Source organism: Tetrao urogallus (genome assembly GCF_951394365.1).
Source record: "Tetrao urogallus genome assembly, chromosome: 8".
NCBI classification, from domain to species: Eukaryota; Metazoa; Chordata; class Aves; order Galliformes; family Phasianidae; genus Tetrao; species Tetrao urogallus.
The window spans coordinates 15,116,360-15,136,603 of record NC_136821.1 but is presented as its reverse complement, the minus strand read 5'-3'; the positions used below and the strand labels follow the sequence as shown (position 1 = coordinate 15,136,603).

General features: G+C 48.9%; 1 protein-coding gene across 1 annotated transcript; it reads left to right on the top strand.

The window, feature by feature from the left end:
* Window positions 1–1,693: 1,693 nt before the first annotated feature.
* On the top strand, window positions 1,694–19,075 carry STK11IP (serine/threonine kinase 11 interacting protein; the record flags this gene model as incomplete). The annotated part of the gene is made up of 24 exons (XM_079539168.1): window positions 1,694–1,757; window positions 1,840–2,042; window positions 3,429–3,503; window positions 3,820–3,915; window positions 4,818–4,925; window positions 5,129–5,200; window positions 6,072–6,201; window positions 6,383–6,486; window positions 7,106–7,195; window positions 8,866–8,907; window positions 9,407–9,574; window positions 9,873–9,954; window positions 10,064–10,426; window positions 10,611–10,801; window positions 11,187–11,297; window positions 12,063–12,258; window positions 13,527–14,018; window positions 15,540–15,655; window positions 15,857–15,954; window positions 16,133–16,311; window positions 16,553–16,637; window positions 16,884–16,966; window positions 18,389–18,615; window positions 18,935–19,075. The coding sequence occupies 24 exons, from the start codon at window positions 1,694–1,696 to the stop codon at window positions 19,073–19,075; spliced, it is 3,516 nt and encodes a 1,171-aa protein (XP_079395294.1).
* Window positions 19,076–20,244: the final 1,169 nt, after the last annotated feature.

The following is a 20,244-nucleotide window of genomic DNA, read 5'->3' as shown; positions in this document are numbered from 1 at the left end:
AAGAAAGCAAAATGCACCGGCTGCTGGCTGGCACGCTCTCACACCTTCTCTCTCCACCAGGGCATTAACCCTGCTTACGGCAGTTCCTGCAGGGACTCTCCCCTCAGAACGCAGCCGTCAGCATCAGCAACAGCACAGGCTCACCCACACTGCTGTGCTGTGCACCGATGGTCTCAGCTGGAGGCAAACAGGCAGGAACATCCCCATAGCACTGACAGCTCCCAGGGGCCACATGCTGCTGACAGCTTCCAGAGTGGCTCCCTGGTCCCCAAAGGCCAATTCACTGTGCCAGGGCAGGGACTGCCCTGCTTTGCCAAGGAAGCACACGGGGGCTTGCTGCCTTAGCTGCCCCTCAACAGAAGGTTTGGCTGCTGCCGGATCCCAGCCACACAGGCAAGAGGAGAAGCAGCCCCCAGGTCCCCTCAGCTCTTCCCTAATCCGCTGGCAATCTGGCTGGGAGCCATGGGGTGTCTAGACAAAGGGGTTGCTGTGGGGAGAGGAATAAAGCCCCACAGGCACAGCAAGCATTGGGATGCGGGAGGCAGGAGATGCTAAGAAGGGGCAGGATGGGGGGGCTGGAAAGGCTTCCCCGTGCAGGCTGAGATCTGCCAGGGCTGAGCAGGAGGTGCAGCCACAGCCTGAGAGCCGAATCAGATGCAACCACTGAGGCCAGCTCTCCTGCACCCCGGGGGAGGGACGGGGCCAGGCACAACACAAGGAAAAGCTGCAGCACTTAAAGCAGTGAGCACAGGAAGTTTTTAAGCATCAGTGGTTTAATCAGAGGCTTTCTCTTCTATACGGATACACTGTAACTAAAATAAAGTATTTTATAAGGTTCAAGTATTTCAGTGACTTCAATATTCTGCCAAACAGACAAACGGACACAGGACTATAATGCGTGGGGTACAGCACGTTCCCCTGGCTCTCTGCACACAGAGGCAGTGGGCAGGACGGGGCTGGCACGGACACGGACACGGACACGGACACAGGCAGAGCCCCTCCGAAAGGACGCAGCCGCACCGGATAAGCAGCCAACCCTGCGCCTGAACAGCTCCGACGGACACACGGACAGCCGGCAGGACGGGACGGGGGCGGCAGGTGCCGCCCCGCACGGCGCTCTGTGCCCCTGCTCACGCCCTCCGCGAGGCACCGGCGCCCCCACGCGTGTCCGCGGCCCCCCCGGCCCGGCCCGGCCCCAGCCCGGCCCCTACCTCGCACCGCCGGGTTAGGAGAGCCGCTCGCCGCCGCGCTCCGCCCGACCCGTGCCGCGCCGCACCGCTCCGTGCCGTGCCGGTGGCGGGCGGGCGGCGCTGCGGCCCCGGCCTCCCGCGGGCCCTGCGCACGGCGCGCCGCGGCCCGCCGCCCCTTTGTGCCGCCCCCGCTTGCAAGTAGGGCCGCGGGGAGGCGTCGCGGCCCCCCCCTCCCAGCGGCGGTGCGGCCGGGCCCCCCCGGGCGGCGGGGACGGCGGCGGGGCGGGGGGCGCGGGCCCCGCCGGGCGGGAGGGGGACGCTGGGGCGGGCTCCATGGCAACCGGATGTAAGCGGCGGCGCTCTAGCCGCGGTGGCGCGGCGCGTCTCTGTGGTAACGCGGAAGTGCGCCGGGCCGTGGAGCGACGGCGAGCGCGGGGCGAGGCGAGCCGGGCAGGGCTGCGCTCCCCTCCGCTCGGCCTCCCGCGTTGGCCTCCCCTGCGCGGATGGCGGCGGCGGCGGCGGCGGAGCCGCTGGTGAGCGGCCTGGCGCGGCTGCTGCAGGACACAGGTGAGCGGCGGCCGCTCGGAGAGTGGGGAGGCCCGGCCGGCGACGGCGCTCACGGGCCCGCCCTGCTCTCCGTTCCCCGTAGGAGACCTGGTCCTGGACGGCTCCAGCACGCTGACGCTGCTCACCCCCACGCTGCAGCACCTGACGCGGGTCTTCGAGCAGCACTTGGGCTCCCGCAACCAGCACCGCGGCTTCGTGGCGCTTCCCTCCCACCCGGCCGAGACCGCCGCCATCCTCCAGGCGCAGTTCCTTTTCGACGTGCTGCAGAAAACGCACTCTCTCAAGGTCCGTCCTGCCCGGGCTGGGAGCAGCAGTAGGGGTGAAATGGGTTCGGAAGGAGAAGGGGATTGCATGTATAGGCTGCTCCTAGGTTCCACGGCTGCGCTAAGAGGTGCTGTGGCTGAGCCTGTGGGTCTGTGTGTTTCCCTGTGAGGGAGATGGGAGACAACGGTTTGAAGGTTGCTGGGAGTTTTACAGCGACAGTGCTGAGCTGGAGATAAGAGTGGGGACCCAGAGCCCGTGCAGAAATACAGCTCCTCCAACATGGCGAGGAAGGGAAGGACGCTCAGTCAGGAGGGTGTTGTGGTCAGTACTTGTATTAACCAAATAACAGGCCCGGTCAGAGGGCAAGCTGCACACTGTAGCACTGCTCACAGCTCGTTCAGATTCCTAAGTCTGTGGAAAGACAGAGAAGGATATGGTTAAGTTCTCTGGACACAAAACAGAGATGGTATCTGACGTGAACTTTGTTGAAATTGACTGTGGTTGCTTCCCAGAATGAGCATCCCCTGCAAACGATCCTGCTCAGCATGCTGCATGAGTGCTGGCAGAAGCGGGTGGTGATTCATTGCTGCCGTGGTGGCTGTAGCTGTGAAAGCCGTAGTGCTGAGGAGGCCCTGAGAGTCTGTTCTTCTGCACCTGATGAGTCACTTCTGCGTGCATGTAGCTGGCAGAGATGGTCTCTCCATTTGTACCCTGGTGTCTGCAGTGGGAGCATTAACTGCCTCATTGCTTCCTTTGTCTGAAAGATTGTGCTGTCCACTGAAAGAAAAGGAAAGGAGCTCAGTTTAATAAGCTCCTTTGTGGTATGTGAGCATGGTCTTAACTGTCTTGTCACGAAAGAGCCTATGGCTGCACTACAGAATGCAAAGGAGATGTTTGCAGTCACCTCAAACTGATGTTAACAATGTTTTGAAGAACATTATTTTCCACATACCTGCTTGTGATTTGCCTTAATTGGCCTGGTCTTGTGAAATGTAGGTGCACACCTCCCACCAGTGCTCTAGTTCCACTCAGCTGATTGATAACCATAGCTCCAGCAGCTAGATTTGTTTTTATTCAGTTAATGCTGTTTGATGAGGATCCTATCTGTCAGACCTTCCTGCACCTCTGAAAGAGGTGAAGCCATGTGAGCAAGGGAGAAACAGAGCTATATGGTCAGGCAGCCTTGTGCTGCCCACATTTCTGTTGGGTCTTTATTGATCTGTGGAACCATGAGATAGTGTAGATACCACCATGAAGGGCACTAAATAATGCTAAATAACAGAGCATGTTATTTAACATCTGAGCTGGAGAAGACGCCCATTCATGGTACATCAATAGTATTGCTTCACGAGTATTACTTAATAAACTGAGGTTTATGTGAGGCTTCTTTCCTGATTTTTTTTCTAGCTCATTCATGTTCCAAACTGTGCTTTACAATCTACTGTGAAGATATTCCCTTTCAAGTCCCTCCGGCATTTGGAAGTAAGTACAGGAGGCAGAACTGGCTTTCAGTTCTGCGGTGTGGCTGCTCTTTACTCAGTTTTGTGGTTGGAGAATGCCTCTACTCCTAAAAACTGGGTTGGCTTTTGTGGCCTGCCTACAAGGCTACATCTGAACTGCAACGCTTGCTTAGGGTGCAGCCTGGGTGTGAACGATGGTTAGAGAATTAGAGTACTGGGAAGGGAGGCTCCAGCAGGAAAATGGGAGACTCCTTGTGCAGATAGGCCTGGAACAGCAGCTGCTCTTGCACTGTAATATTTTGATGTATGTTGTCCTTACTTTCTCATCACTGCTGCAGTTGAGATCTGTCCCTCCACATTGCCTCCGGGGTCTGCGATTTCTCTATTCTCAGCTGGAATCTTTAACCTGCTCCAAATGTATCAGTACACTGGAGGTGAGTGTCTCTGTGCAGCTCACGGGGAGCTACGCAGGAGATCAAATAGGGAAATGTGGGGGTAATCTTATCAATCCATATCAATCCATCTCATGTACAGCTTTTTCTCCCTTACCCATTCTGATGTCTTACCTCACAAATAACGATGAAGTATTCCTTGGTTGATTATGTCTGTGCTTTGCAGTCTCCTTTATAGTTGCTTGAGAATTTTGGTTCCAGCCAATATTTGTACTGGCTAAGTCTGTCTCTGCCCAATTCTCTATTCAAAGTTCTGTAGCTGGTCAGGGATTATTTGGTTGTACCTCAGCAATCTTAAGTTAGAGCTGATTGTCAGAAGGAAGCACTGTGCCTTTATCTGCACTCTTGTGCTGCAGATTTCTGAGACATGAAGGCAAGCTCCAACCATGGAGAATTGAGTAGTGTGGGTCATATTAACAGTGGGGCTGTGAGGTTCTACGTGGCTTGGAAGCAGCTGCCTGCTGGGGAGCAGTGGTTGTTGGCAGAGAGCACTTTGAGGGACTCTTTTGCCTGTCAGAGCATGAGTTATTCAACCAGAGCATGTGTGTCTTATTGCTGGGTCCGTTCTTGATGGAGGTTTGAAAAAGTGTTTTTGTTAGGATGAGTCTGTGGTTAAGTTTTCAGAGTCTCTGAATTGTAACAGGTTAACTATTGCTCCCTGTGTGTAAAAGCAAAGGCATCTCCCCTTCTTTCTGAATATCTAACTATGCAATTACCACCAAATACTTGGCAATGACTTATAAGTCACTAATCCATTCTGGGCAGGCACAATCTGTAAGGCACAATTTGTCACCCTTGTTCTAGACTTGCTGTTCTTGTATGTTCATCTGCTGTTACAGTAACAGCTAGTGCTGACCAAGGAATGGCTCCTCTCTTCCTCCTAGGAAATAATTTCAGCATGTGGTGGAGATCTGAGCTGTGCTCTCCCCTGGTTGGAGTTGCAGATGGTCAACTTCAGCTATAACTCCATCACTGCCTTGGATGACTCACTGGTGAGTTGGGCATCTTTCCTGCATGCGTGACTGTAAGTGTGCAGGTGATCATGGCCAGAAATTGACTACTCATTTCTGTTGCTTTCTCTGGGTGGGAGGGAGTGAGTGGTGTTAATTTTGCTGGCCTCTCCCAGCAGGACAGCCTTCTCATGCTGCACTGGAGACATTTATAAGATCTGATCTAGTATCTTTTCATCCTTCAGCAATTACTGAATGCACTTAGAGTCTTGGATTTGAGTCACAACAAGGTCCAAGATTGTGAGCACTATTTAACGGTGAGTATCTTGGGCTGAGCAGCAGAGTTCTCTTGTACAAAGAGGACACTGCTGCTTACTAAGTGAGGTGTAAGACAGGAGGTGGAGACATGGTCCAACAGGCATGTGATGTAGAGGCAAGTGCTTGCAGCCTTTAAACTGTTCCCCTGTATGTACAGCCCTTGCTGAGGGCCGCTGAGGCAGAGCTGGCAGCGTTCCTCATGTGCTCTGATAGAAGCCTTTGCTGTATGCGTTGCCACGTTTATCACTTGGCCACAAGTCAGTGTGGCTGAAGCTTTGCTGTTATCTGTGCGGTGAGGCATGGGGCTATTGAGATTTGCTGTTTGGTTTGTCCAGGCAGCCAGAAGCATTTCTTTCTTGCCGTACAAAATCTTCTGTCAGTTACTTTAGAAGGATGGAAGTTTGTCACAACAGCATTTGTGTCCCTGGAAGAAGGCATTGGAATCCAGGCTCTGCTGAGCTGGGTGTGCTGCTTTTCATAGAAACTGTGAAACCTCTTTTCATTGAGTTTGTAAGGCTCACAGTATGTCATTTACCACCGTCTTTCCAAAGGTGGGAAGGGGCTTCTTTTGGTAGCAAGTTCAGCCCTTTGGCTGGGGCAGGATGTCCAGATCTCCTTCCTGTGCTCCACTGAAGTTGGTGAACAAGAGGAAAAATCCTCCTAGCAAATTTTGTAAACCAGTTAGATTGTGCTCAGCACCCCTAGACAAACTACTCCGAATATGAACTCTGAAGTCTTGCTGTAGTTTGAGAAACTCGCTTTTTGAGTGGTTTTGGTGGGATGGAGAGAGTGACAGAGACTAGTACCCTGTCTTGCATTCAGGACTGGACTTTGAGCTAAGATGTCAGTGCTGCTTTTCTCTCTTAATAGACCCTTTCAGAACTTGAGTACCTCAACCTGGCTTATAACTTCCTGTCCAAAGTGCCAAACTTTGGCATCTTCAGCCGATCCAAGCTGGTGACTCTGATCTTGCGCAACAATGAACTTGACAGCATTAATGGTGAGCCTGCAGCTGAGAGGATTGTTTGGGTCTGAGATTTTCTCTTTTTCGCAAGGAGGAACAGAATTTCAAATCTTGGGCACAGCTATTATTGCATGTGTTCAATTTTGGGGAAGGGGGCAGGGAAAAGCTTTTAAAGTTGTATGTTCTAGTATGCCGATGGCTCCTCACTTTGTTGTAGGGGTTGAACAGCTGGTGAATCTTCAGCACCTGGATGTAGCCTATAACCTGCTGCTGCAACATGCCCAGTTGGCACCACTGTCCACTCTACACTATTTAAAAAAAGTAAGTGTGAAGCCTGGTGGGTTGATAGATTGAGGATGTAGTGGTCAAGAGGGTGCAAGGTTAAAAAGAAAGTTGAGGAAAGTAAATTCAGCTCCTGAGCATTTGATTTTAATGAGGGAAGCTGATGAGGGAGCCTTAGAGAGACAACTGTGTTTGTTTTCTGTGACCCTGTTCAAGCTAGCCTTTTCCTGTATATTCATCCCCATTTCTTTTTTCTCTCTTTCCATTTTTAATGCCATCAAGTTCAGTAGGAGTTCTCTTATAGTGCTTTTGCAGATTTGTAGTGTTTGAAGAAGTCTGAAGGTAGATAACTGCACACACTATAGCATCTGTGTAGGAAAATTTACCTGCAAAGGACTTCTCTCAGCATTTCTCAGAGTCAGTATAGAAGAGGCCTCTGACGATTTAGGGGCTCAATAGGAAATACTGGAACTTAATTTTCTATTTTTTGAACAGCTTTCAGGAAGCATTGTAAAAGCTTAGATGTCTCCTGAATTGATCCCTACTCCTCTACAAAGATGCTTCCTGAGGCAGAAAGAAATCTTGGAGTCTCTAGGTACATTAAATTGAGGCACAGAATGTTGTTTCTAGTAACTTTTTCTCTAATTCCTTCTCCTAGCTGCATCTAGAGGGAAACCCATTATGGTTCCATCAAAACCACCGATCTGCAACCCTGGTACATGTATCTCCCAGGGCAGCCTTCTCCAATGTGAGTATTGCTGTGTGACTCCTGCCCCAGTGCTGAAGGTATCCTGGGTATTCTGGTGCTCAGGGGCAAATGAGAAGAAATCTTGTAAACCTGGAAATTGAATCCAGCACTTCTCGGGTGGGGAGGTTCAGGCAGAGTAACTTATCTGTAATTTTTCATGAAGTTTGCTGGCTGATCTCAGGTTTGTAAGACCTCAAATCTTAACACTTCTTCCCCTTCTGCCTCTTCAGTTTTGAGACAAGTTGAGTGTGCTTAAAGGAATCTCCTCATCTGTAACTTCCCTGTGTTCTGTTGTACCATATCACGAATTGAAGGGAGCTTAAAGAAAAATCACAAATCGCAGAATTGTAGGGGCTGGAAGGGACCTCTAGAGGTCACTAAGTCCACCTCCCTGCAAAGCAGGCTCCCTGCAGCAGGCAAAAAAAAGATGTAGACATTTTTTACACAGTCTCCATAGTGATAGGACAAGGATAAATGGTTTTAAACTAAAGGAGGGGAAACTTAGGTTAGATGTTACTCAGAGGATAGTAAGGCACTGAACAGGCTGCATAAGGAAGCTGTGGGTGCCCCATCTCTGGAGGTGCTCAAGGCCAGGTTGGATGGAGCCCTAGGCAGCCTGAGCTGGTGAGAGGCAGCTCTGCCCAAGGCAGAGAAGTTAGAATTGGATGATCTTTAAGGTCCCTTTCAACCCAGTGTATCCTATGATATCACTCTATATAATATCACACTATAAATTCCGGAATTCTTTTATCTGCTGTCTTCCAAAAGTCCAGTCATTTGTTTGAGCCCTCTTCTCAAACTAGTGAGTAACAGCAAGCACTGATGATGCTCAATGGCTTCTAGAACAAAAAAACGGTGTCCTAACCAAGAATCTCCCAAATGCAACTTATTCATGTGAAACTCAGTTGTATAACAGGCATTCAATGTCAGTTTCTACCTCAGTGAAAATACTGCAGTGCACTTGCATCAGTCTAATACATTTTCCAGTAACAGCGTAAACTGAAATCTTATCGTGCTGGATGTGCAGTAGGCTCTTGACTACTACTGCAGAAAGTAGAAATTGAGGCTAAGGACTCAGTGTGCTGCCACTCCTGGCAGGATCCTGCTTCACGCGGCCATGGTCCCTGCTGCCACATCAGAAAACTCGTGTGCTGCCTCTGTACCCATGTTCTTGTCCATAAGGGCAGTTTTCTTACTCTAATCCTTAATCTGAAGCACTGCCAGCCAATTAAGGGAAGGGGTTGTTCAGCTCTGCCCTGTGCTGGTGCGGCCTCACCACAATCTAAGACATAAAACTATCAGCATTCAGAGGAGGGTGGTGAAGGATCTAGGGGGGAAGATGTATGAGGAGTGGTTGAGGTCACTTGGTCTGTTCAGCCCAGAGAAAATGAGACTGCTCTCTTGTGGCAGCAACAGAACCCAAAGGAACAGCATGGAACTGCATCAGGGGAGGGTCAGGTCCCTTCTGGCCATACATACTGTTGAGTCAAGTAGCTGCAACTAAAGGCATAATGGATAGGCAGGAACGGGGCTGTTTCTGGTAGTCTTTGCAGTGTTGTGCCAAGGATCCCAACTCTGGATGGCCTGAAGGGAAATAGGAGTCAGTAAATGTTGTCCTGAGTATATACCAGCCAAGTGGAACCTGACTGCACATGGGTCTCTAATTACAGTTCCTCTTGGATGGAGAGCCACTCTCTTCCTCGGACCTAATGGTAAGAACAATTGCCGTAAACTAATCTTGCTGGCTTTGGGAATGGGAGGTATGACAGACTTTTGCATTCTCATTGCATCCTGTAAAATTTGTGTTAATTGTCCTGATTGTTTTAAGCATGTTCATTTTGGCTCAGTCCATGATGATTTTAAGTAATTGTTGGGACTGGCCAGCATAGCTTATTCTGTCCTACGTGCCCTTGCAGACCTTGGAGCCTTGCCTGTTTCCCTTTCAGGCACTGTCTGGCACTTGACACTTGAATTACATTTCAGCAAAACAAATGTTTCCCAGCATCTCATCTGCTGTGTTTAAGAGACACAGAGATTGAGTAAAATTGATAAACAATCCAGTCAGTCGAGCAGGAGCTGTTGCCACCGTTTCTACTGAGATGGTAGAGATCCAGGCTGAGGGGCAGGGAAGTTGCTAACTTAAGTTGTGGCCTGGTTCCCTTGTCCTCCCCTTCACACTCAGCAGATAGCTTTCTCTTCTTCTGCGTGCAGCACCTTCCAAAATTAGTGCCGAGTGTGTCACAGTCCATCCACACTTCTACCTCAGAGAAGACCATGTTGGACCGCAATGCGTTGGACAGTTCCTGTGCTGCAGACTTCAGTGACAGCCAGTCCCCAGCTGAGAATGTGGCTGTCAGGCTTCCTCGAAAGAAAGGCAAGGTCTGGAACAGAGACAGCTTCTTAACTATGCAGCTGGTGTGTTGGGTGAGGGGGCTGTTGCTCCATGAAAGCCTAATGCTATGGGATGTGGTCTTGTATTGGCTGAGTGCGACTGGGCCTCTGCATTGTTCTACATTAGGAAGGGACTTGTCTTAAATTCAATCTTGATGTACTGTAACAAATGCTTCACAGTGTGCTGTTACTGTGCTGTAACAGCAGTGAGCCTTTTGGCTTGGCAGAGCCTGTGATCAGACACTGTTCTGGTGCCTCCCAACTATTCTTATCCTGTTTGTTCCAGGGAAAAGTCAAAGTGCGCAGAGCAAGCATTTCAGAGCCCAGTGACACAGAACATGAGTCCCAAGCTTTACCTTTGTCTGCTGGTAAGGCTTGTTCTTCTTCCTTAGTAATACAGAAGCTGAGCTGCCTGCAGTCAGATGAGTGTTTTGGCATGGTGACTACTGTCATACTTCCTAAATTTTCTCTCTACAGGTCTGGTTCTACAGCATCAGAAGGAGATGGAGCGCATGGACAGCTTCAGAGATCGCTTTGGTGTAGACTGGCTGCAGTACAAGAGACTGGAGGAGCATGACCAAATACCTGTCATCTGCCGTAGCCGTTCTGCTGATGAGATCACAGCCAGGCCTGCAGCATTGGATTTGCAGAGTGAGAGTGAGAGGTCTGACCCAAAACAAGTAAAACCTCATGTATCTCCAAAAGAATCCTCTCCTGTTTTCCACAATGCTGGGGAAGAGGAACCTGAAGTACAGCCAGGTGAGCCTCTGGGAGGAGAACAGAGAGAAGAGGAGGCAGATGAGCTAATGCTGGGAGAGGAAGACGATGAGAAGCCAGAAGGTAAATGTGTTTTTTTTCACTGCTGTATTTGAGGGCTTGGATGATGGTAGAATAGTTGGATCAAATGTGATATTTGTAATCCTTCATCATACTACTCAGCATTGTAGGACTTCTAGGGACTTTGGACAATCAGGCCTAAAGGCCTGCTATGTGCACTGACTTGTGCTGTTGTCTTATTTGGCAGTGGACCTTTGCCAGCCAGTGCTCGTGAGCCAAATAGAAGGTGAAGGGGACCCAGAGTCAGACTGGATCTTCCTGCGGGTCACAGCTAGGCATGTGATTGAGGTGGAACTGAAAGCTGCCAGAGTCCTCCACAAGCTGGAGCTGAAATGCCTGCAGAAGATAGAGACCTCTAAGATGACCTGGAAGAGGATGGTGAGCTTTTCCTCTGTCTGAGCCTTTGGCATCTTACTCCCTGTATGGGTCAGCATTCTGTATGGGTCAGGATTTTGACTTCTGTCAGAGCGCCCTACAGGTGTTTTCCTAATGCCTGCAAAGCCTGACTCCGAGTCTCTTCTACTCTATGCTTATGTATCTAACAGCACTGAAATTGCTTGAGTACCTACGATAAAGCAGCAGAAGCCAGCACCAGCTCTATTCAGAAGCTGGACTTGGTCCAGCTCTCACATGCTATCAGGATCTTTCTGGGAGAATCAAGTCCGTGTATGGCATTGTTTGTGACATTTGTTACAAACAAATGTAGTCTGAATGCTGGATGCTGTGTCATTTTCTTGGAATTTGGGTTTTCTGTCTTCTGCAGGATCTGGAGCGAGTTTTCCCTGTCCTTACATTGCACTTTACCTACATTCGCAAGGACCGGCAGAAGCGCAAATACGTGGTGCTGGATGACTGTCCGGAGCAGTGTCTGCAGGTGGGGGAAGTTGGGGGGAAGAATGGGGAAGGGGGCAGTTTTTCTGGAAGATGCTGGATTCTGCAAGATCAGAGACTGTGTTCTCTGAGCACACACACACCTGCAGTCCTGTGACTATCCAGGTAGACAGTGTCTCATTTGTAAGCTCAGGATTGATGCTGTTGCATAGATGACCTGTGGAGGGCCCTTTAAGCATGGCCATGAACAGCAGAGCTTCAGGAGCATAAATGTGTTCTCAAGGAAAAAGTCTTGTAGTTTTTTCACATTGGTGTGCTGGTTTCTAGTAGTCAAGTTAGTGACCCCTGCTTGTTGTGAACATGCAGCATTGTGTTTTCTGGGTGCTGCCTGTGCTCAGCTGTCTGTATGGTGAGAGTATTGGTGTTACAGCAGCTCTGGTCTATACCATAGCTATAGTGACCCTGAACTCAAATCCAAGTATTTTTCTCCAAGCACTGTTGTTTAAGTACAGTTATGCAAGCTGCCACAGAGAAGACACAAATAGGTAGGACCTTTAAGAATAGAGCTCCAAGAGGAGCCTGTAAATATGTAGATATGAGGCAAAGACATGCAAACAGGTTCTCTTGGTATTCAGCAGTGGAGCTCCATGCCCTTAGCAAAGCTTACACAGATTGGCTGTTGTGCCTTATGTAGCTGGGATGTGGTCCTGCTCTCTTTGCTCTCTGAAGTGATGTGATGAGGCCTGCTTTTATTAGGACAATTATAGCTGCCTGCTAACACTTTCTTTCCCTTTGCTGCTACTTGTAGTGCGTGCTTGAAGTGTTGTCCCCAGCTGTGGAAGAGAATCAGCGAAATCAGGACCAGGAGAAGGAATCCCTGAGGCTCCAGTGTCTGAAATGCAAACATGAGTTTTTGCAGTCCCTGGCTTCCGGGCAGCAAAGTCCTTATCCTGCAGAGACTGGAAACACCAAAAATTTGGAGACACTAGTTGCCTTAAATCAAGGTAGGATGTAATCTCCAGGAAAAAAAAAAAGGATGCTTTCTATTACATAGGCAGACTATCAAAATGGCAGCCGTGATGCAGGGCATAGAATGTGTAGGAGGAGGTGATGCCTTGGCTGTTCTAAAAGGCCTTTGATAACAGAGGCTTTCAGGGAGTCTGCTTCAGTATTTTTGATAAAGCTTTGGCTGTTGAACGTCAGAAAAACAACTACAACCCTAACCTAAGTCTTCCAGGCTGTGATCTTAAGCCCACTCTTGCTTCCTCTATGGAGAGTGATTTATTTCTTTCTTTGTGCTGGAGAGCTGTTACCCAGCTAGAGAGCTAGTCCTGTTTTCTGTCCACTAGACTAAATAAGCTCAAATCCCTAGATAATTTACTTGTCAGTCATATCTTGTACAATCCAGTTATTCTTGCTGATCTCCTCTGTGCTCTTCTTGACTTGTCCACATTTTTCTCTGGGTGTCTGAAGCTAAATGTGGTATTTTAGCTGAGGCGTTACTAGTGCTGAATAAGCGTCTTCTAATTGCTGAGTTTTCAAAGCTCAGCTTGTACTTGAAATGTCAGAGTTGTGTCTAGCCTTAGCTCAGAAGATGCTGCTGGTATGAGGAAGTATCCTGGGATCAGAGAACTCTACACTGGAGGCAGAAGTGCCGTCATGGCTGCAGTGCTTTCTTCCAACCCAGGAAGCTTTCCTCTTCACCCTAGGCTAGTCTTTCCCCATAAGGAATTCCAGGATATAGCTGGGGGTGTGGTGTGGGTGAAGGTTAGCATCAGGAAGTAAGGTCAGAAGGGATGACAGCTGGAGAATGGACACAGCAGGCTTGTAGGTTGGCTGGCTGAAGATAAGGAAGTGACTAAGGAAAGTTGGATTGACTAATGGTAAGCTTGGGCTTCAAAGGCACTGTAAGCACTTGTGGATGTTAAGTGGAGGAAAGGCAAAATCAGCCAAAATCCTGATATGGTTTCAGTTGCAGCTACAGGGCACACTGGTCACCCTGGTTCTGAGCATGGCTATTTCAGGTGGCAGTTGGCAATCATCCGGAATTTCTCGTTGATTTGCAGTGGGGAATTGTGTAGGATCTGATTCAGAACAGAACTGCTCAACAAACTGCTCAAGTCGGAGTTTATCTATCATCTGCTTTGAAAGGGATGGTTTGAGGTTTGCAGGGGGAGGGGAAAAAAGTGAAACCTTGTTGTAGCAGAGCTGTTCCATTTTTTTTTTTTTTTCTTTATCCCTACTGAAATCTCCCTACTGAAATCTTCCATAGATGCTTCAGCAGCTGGTGAACCCGTAGCCTGTCCCAGTTGTTCCAGTGACCATGTGGTAATCCTGCCTTCAGAAGTAAGCTCCAGCACGCCTGTGCCACCCAGCCATGATGGCACAAGTGAGGACCTGTCAGACTCTGTCCTGGAGGGAGGCAGCCAGCAGGAGGGCCCAGAGGAAGTGCCTGCTCTGGCCAGGGAGAGTGGGAAGTTCTACATCGGGGAGGACAGCTCAGAGATGGATACCAGTAACAGCACCAGGACCCCAGAGCTGAGTGGCGAGCATGAGAGCACTGTCCATTCCAGCCCCTGCAGTACAGATGGAGGCTATGGGAAGAAGGAGCTGGGCATGAAGAGCCAGTACTTGTCCCTCAGCCACACAGACATCAATGCGGGCAGCTTGATGGGGAGTTACCGTTACAGTGCTTCTCGTGGACCCACTTCTTCACAACTCTCTATGAACTTTGACTCAGAGGAAACATGGAACCTCCGTTCCTGTGAGTATGTCAGAGCTGCAGAGGGTTTAGGGGTGTTGTGAACTGTTTCTAGTGCTTGCAGGCTGTGCTGCTTCCAGTTTAATGTGGAAAGAGATTATCAACCACAAGCTTCAGTGACTGGTTCTTGTGGGCAGAGTGTTTCACATCCCTCTCTGTTCAGTCCTCATGCCTGAAGGAAGGGAAAACTGAGTCAGCACCTAATTGGTCCCTGATATTGCTCAGACTTTGAGTAATGGGATCTTTTTCTGGGAGCTGCACTGCTCAGTTACCAATACCAAGGGTTCTTTTGGCACTAGTGAGCTGCCTGCTGGAATGTTGTTTTTGGAGAAGTATACACACAAAATTCCTCTGCTTCTAGTTTCTGGCCCAAGCATAGGGTAAGGCTAGTGTGTTTACAGCAGGCTCTGTTTAGAGCTTTTACAGCCACTTGTGTTTTCCTCAGTGGTTTTGGTGAGCTCAGATGACAAAGCCTGTCCAAAAAAAAAAAAAAAAAAAAAAAAAAAAAAAAAAAAAAAAAAAAAAAAAAAAAAAAAAAAAAAAAAAAAAGAGGAGACTGTGTGAGGGATACCATACAGAGCAGCAGCTACTGGGATGTCCACATGTGCTTTATTTGAAAGGCCTTGGATTTCTGTTGTGACAGACTGATTCTGCTTGGGCATCAATATGTAGCTTACAGAATGACTGAAGTTGGAGAGGACCTGTGGACAGTCAACTGGTCCAGTCCACCAATTAACTCTACTGAAAGTGCACTCTAGTCAAGACCTAGAAACCCATCAGCTTCTCCATCTAGAGATCTTTACTGACCTTTCAGGTCTGCTTTGCTTCAGAAGAGGACTCGGTACAGAACTAGTCTTTAGGACCACTATGTTCAGTCTTGTGCACTCAAAATAAGCATGAGAGGTAAAGCAGTCTCGTAGGTCAAATCACAAGATTCTTATTCAAAACTGAGGCCATGAAAACGTATACTTCGAAAAGTTGATTAGTGTAGTATTTCTGGTGGAGAACAGGCCCTAGTGGGATGTTTGTTCTCTTGGACAGTATCACAGCTACTTGTATGTATAACTTGGTCATACAATTGCATGGCAGACCCAAGTAAGGTTTTTGAGCAACTTTATTCATGTCTTCTGCAGTCCCTTTCAGCCTTACTGTAGTCTGAGTCAGAATTAAAGAAGCTGACCATCTGAAATGAGAAATGTCTTCTTGGCTTTGTGGGCAAGCTGTGGAATTGTGCCAAATCTGTCAGCAAAGCAGTGTTCCCCTCTGATTAAACAATTGAGTGTAGGTTGAAGATGAACTAGGCCAAAGAACATCTGAAGGGGTGACTGTCAGAGTGATGGAATCCTCTCATATTTGATGTTCCAGGCCACAGTGCGGAAAGCCTTAGCTCTGACCTTGTTTAGAGAAGAGATACCTAAGGGAATATCTTGAGAGGAGAATGCTGCTCTGCTAGTGCCAGGTCTGCATGCTTTTCAGCTTCTGGTCAGTGGGAAGAGTTTTGATCTCACCCTTTGCTCTCCTCAGCTGCAAACAGCATGCTGAACACAAGGGACTTCCGTTCTGTGGATCATCGCCTGAAGCTGTACCTGGATATGGAGGTTTTTGAGGAGAATGATGAGGAGTTCCAGTGCTTCCTCAAGGTGAGCTCTGGTAGCTCCTCTCCTGCAGCCTCTGGGCAGCCCTGCTGCTAGGCTATGCTAGGTGCGCTGCAAGTTCTGCTCAGAGGTGGTCTGGAGACTGAGGGGTGCAAAGGAATCTGAAGCATGTCTGGGTCAGCTCTTTCCATGGATGGACTGGCAAGAGGCAGGCCAGTACTATCACTTGTCCTCCCTGTGCTCTAGGTGACCATTGTGAAATTTGGTCGACAAGGAGAGTTCCTCTCAATTCTGGTTGCCTCTAACCTCAGGATCTATGTGCTGGAAGTTACGGGGGTTATCAGGTAAGGAGAATGGTGGTGAGCAAAGCTGTGAGTGCTGGGTAGTGCCTCCTCTGCCAGCCTTACCTGAGAAGTGTGGTGACATGCAGAGGCTCTTCTGGTAAAGCCCCCTGCTGCAATCTGTTGTGGGAAAGGAGGTGGGGGCACCCTGCTGCTGCTGAGGGCTGTGCTCTGTGATTAGGGGACAACCTGCAGACTGGCTGAAGAAGGATGACTCTCACTACCTGTCTGATATTTCCCATCTGGAAGTGGGACTTTGCCACCAGAGCTTGCGAATGGAGTTTGAGAACCCAAAAGCCTCCTACAATCTGCTGATCCGGAGCCAAAGTTGCTGTGACCAGTTCCTGCAGACCCTGACATGTAAGAGTGGATTCGTAGCAGGGGGGTGGGAGAGGATTTTCTCCAGGAGAGCTATAAGGAGATTTGAAGTTGGATGTATGTTGGAAATTCACATCTTGGTAGCTCAGAAAAAAGTCTGGGGGAGAACCCCACTGGTGTCATGAATTCCAGTGTCTCTCTATGGACTGGAGAACTCTCCTGAGTTGTTACATACTGCCCGTGGGCTTGCAATGAAAGATGTCTACCTTCTACCCATCTTTAGATCTTATGCAAGAGCTGCCTGCAAAGAAAAGGAGTAAGGTGAAGGAAATCCCCACTGTGGAAATGAATTCTCAACATTGGCTGTGGTAAGAGCAGTCTCTGAGAGATTGGGGGTTTGGGTAGAAAAGGACATCTGCTTGTCCAGCAGTGCCTGGGAAGCTCAAAGCAGGGCAGCAGGGGCACAGCAGGAGTGGCTGCCAGATATGTGCAATAGGCTTATGGCAACTGGCTCAGGTCTCTGCTGCACAGGGGTGAGTAGGCAAAGGGGTTTCACTGGAGTTGCTGAGCAAGGCAGTGCCTCTTTGAGAGTTCTACTGTTGTATCTCCTCCAGGCCTCTGCTGGACTCCAGGAACACAGATTCTGCAGCTGCAGGTGGCACTTGTTTCTTCTACCTGCTGGCCTACCTGATTCAAGGTACAGAAGATCTCAGTGGCTAGATCTACCACGCCTCGTGTTTTCTTCTTAGGTGCTTGTCTTTTTGGTTTTCAGCATGTGGAAATGCAGCTGGGCCGTGGCTTCACCAGCAAGATGTGGCAGGGGCATGGCTGAAAGCCTTTTAGTGCTGAGATATAGGACAGTAGTATGCTTCTTCCTATACATCCACTGAATCTCCTAGTCCTTTTCTACTCAAAGTCCAGACTCTAGGGAGCATTTTGTCCTGTACACCAGATTTGGTGAAAACTTAGAATGGCTTCTTAGAAGCTGGTGGTGATCCAAAGGTTGTATTACTGCCATGAGCTCAGGGGTCACACACAGCTGGTAGGGTGTCAGGAGCTTGAAAGGCTCTTCAATTTGTGAGGAAAAAGCAGATGTCTAATCTCTTTCACAACAGAATAAGAGGAGCCTGCTGGAGTCCAACGGTTCTATGCCAGATCTTGCTGATGTCCACATGAGCTATACTTGGCATTTGAGTATTCCTTGAACAATTCCAGTGTTCTTTTATCTTGGGACCCTGTTTTTGTCACTGCCCTTGCAGCTTCTTTTGCCATTGGCCACCAGGAAAGTATAAGAGAATTAGAAGGAGTCAGTGGAAAGTATGCTTCTTAGTCTCAATCTAAGCTGAATAAATAGCCTGTGGGAAGAAGAATTTAAAACTATGCTTTTGTTACTCAGCAGGTTTTTTTTCCTTTTTTAGAGTACAGTGCTCCAAACTGGAGACAGTTCAAGCTGAGGCCTTGTGCCAAGTAGACAGGACTAATTGAACATCCCATCTCTGATATTCCTACTAATTCCCAAGAGTGAAATGTGACAAGAAAAGCAACATGTTGCCGTAGCAGTTTGTGATTCCCTGTTACCTCGGACAGTTCTGTGCATCTGACTTACTCCCAAATTCTAGTGATTTTCATTTGCATCCACTAGAAGCAAATGCGTGATACTTATACTCCCTCCAAAACTGTCCTGCTTTCTGCTATATTTATGACATGTCCCATCTTGGTATTTAATTTTATTTACGCCGTGTTCCACCCATCAGATCTACTGGCAGGCAAATTGAGTCCAAAAAAGGTGGCCTTTTAGCTAGAGCTCCTGACTTTTAAATAAGGAATAGCAGGTTATTGAAGAGGTCAAAGTACTGAAGTTCCTTTTCCTGCCTCACATGAGGATATTGGCTGGACAAGGCTAGCTGGGTGGCAGTCTTTTGTGTGTGTGCTCTAACAATGAGCTTGGTTGAGCCCAGGTATATTTATATACCCTTCTTTAGTCTGGAAGCTGGATACTGCTGTTCACCCAGTTACTGTTGCTGGAAAGGATTTCCCCAGGGAAAGAGTGGAAAGCAAAGCTGGTTCTGTGGTGACTCAGGCTCTCAGCAAAGCCTCTCATTCCCTCATATCCTTTTAGGGGCATCTGCTTCCCCTGTGACCCTGCTGAGCACACGAAGCATGCTGTTTCTGCTGGAAGAAAATCACCAGTGGCAGGTGCAACCCCCCTTGGATGCAGATCATGAGGCAGAAATGCCTTCTAGGAGCAACATCCAGTTGAAGGAGAAGCAGCCAATCAGCAGTATTAGCAATGTCATAACCTATCGCCTCTGTCCTTGTGACATCAAGCTGATGCTTTATGATGAGGTAACCAAGGGAAGGTCATGGGGCACACAAGATGCTAGGGGCTGGATTGTGCTCAAATCCTGTTCCTGCCAAGAGCGTTTTTGTCATCTCCCATCCTAACCCAGGGCTCTGCACCACAGAGCAGAGGGGGTGCAGCAATATGCTGCTATACAAAAGTCATGCAGGGACACTTTCATGGCTGGTAGCAGAGCAGGAGAAGGATATCGCTTAGAAAGTGGGAGGAGCTGGCAGCTGTGCTGCAGAGTAGCAGCTCAGGGCTGATAAGTGCCTTTGAGGTGGGGCCCTGCTCACCCACCTCTCTCTCTTTCCTCCCTTACAGGTGCTGAAGGTGGAGAGCGCTTGGCACATCCGCACAGAGTGCCCTGAGCTCCTGGTAGAGCTGGTGGAGTGGATCCGCAGGCCCTGGGAAGAGATGTTCTCTATTGAGCTACGGAGAGCTGTGTACGAGGGACTGGAGTGAGCTTGCCAGCTGTAGGCAGGAAAGACCTGGAGTCACGAGTGCTGCTGTGCTGGCAGCAGTGCACAGATATGTCCCCTCCCATCTGATCTTGCTGTCCCATGGCCTTTGCTTTCTACTCTAGTCTTGCCCCTGACCCTTTCTGGTGAGGAGGAGGGGAGCACACAGTGGTCTAGACTTTGCACAGTCACTCACCTGCACTGGGCTGACCACGAAAGGAGGTGGTTGGAGATGTCCCTTGTGATACTGTGTAAGCTACAGAGTTTTAACTTGGTGGTATTTGCTAGTCTCCTTCAGGATAATACGAAGTATTATTGAAGAGAGAAGCTGAACCAGAGAGTGTTCAACGGGCTGTGGTGTGACTCAGGCAAATCAGCAGGCCAGAGGCAGTTGGATGCTGTGGTTTTCCTAGCAGATGTATTTGCTGCCTTCCTAGCTGTCTCAGAACAGCTGCCAGTGTCTGCTGATGATTCTTTTCTTTTTCTTTCTCCCTCTTCTTTTATCCACAGCTTCCCAAAAGCTCCTACTTCAAACAGGAGCCTGACTGCACAAAGGGATAAGGCATATGTTGTACTTCTAACCCCACAGAGAGCCCTTACCTGCCTGCCTGGCAGGCCATGGCTCAGTCTGCTGCTGTAGTCCTTCACTGTCACTGGGGAGGGAAGGGAGCTGGGAGGCTCTGACCACAGAAGTGTGTTGCTCATTGCTTAGGAGGTCAGGACCCTCATGGACACTGGCAGGTAAAAGTGAGGCTTAGGCTTTTCTGAGCGGTCCAAAAGCAAGAATCTATTTTAACATGAGTTTTACTATTTTCTATTGCAATAAAAAGGTTATATTTATTGAATTGCCAGTTTCCTCGCCTCATCCTCTTGCATTGCTATGATGTCCTAGTAAGGTCTTGCATACTAGCTTCATCAGTTTCCAGGAGCCAGTTCTGGGGCTGGCAAGGGAACAAGGCCACAACCAACCCAGCTATACCATCCTCAGAGCCTTAGGAGAGTAGGAAGTTCAACTTCGTAGTAGTGTAAAGGCCACCCCACAGCACGCCGCTGGGTGCTTTCTTGGAATGTTTATTTTTAGACTTTCTCTTGTCACTTTGAGTAGCAGTTTCAGTTGCTGAAGGCCCACAGTGGCCAATATTTTTATCTAGCCTTCTATAGACTGGATTGACA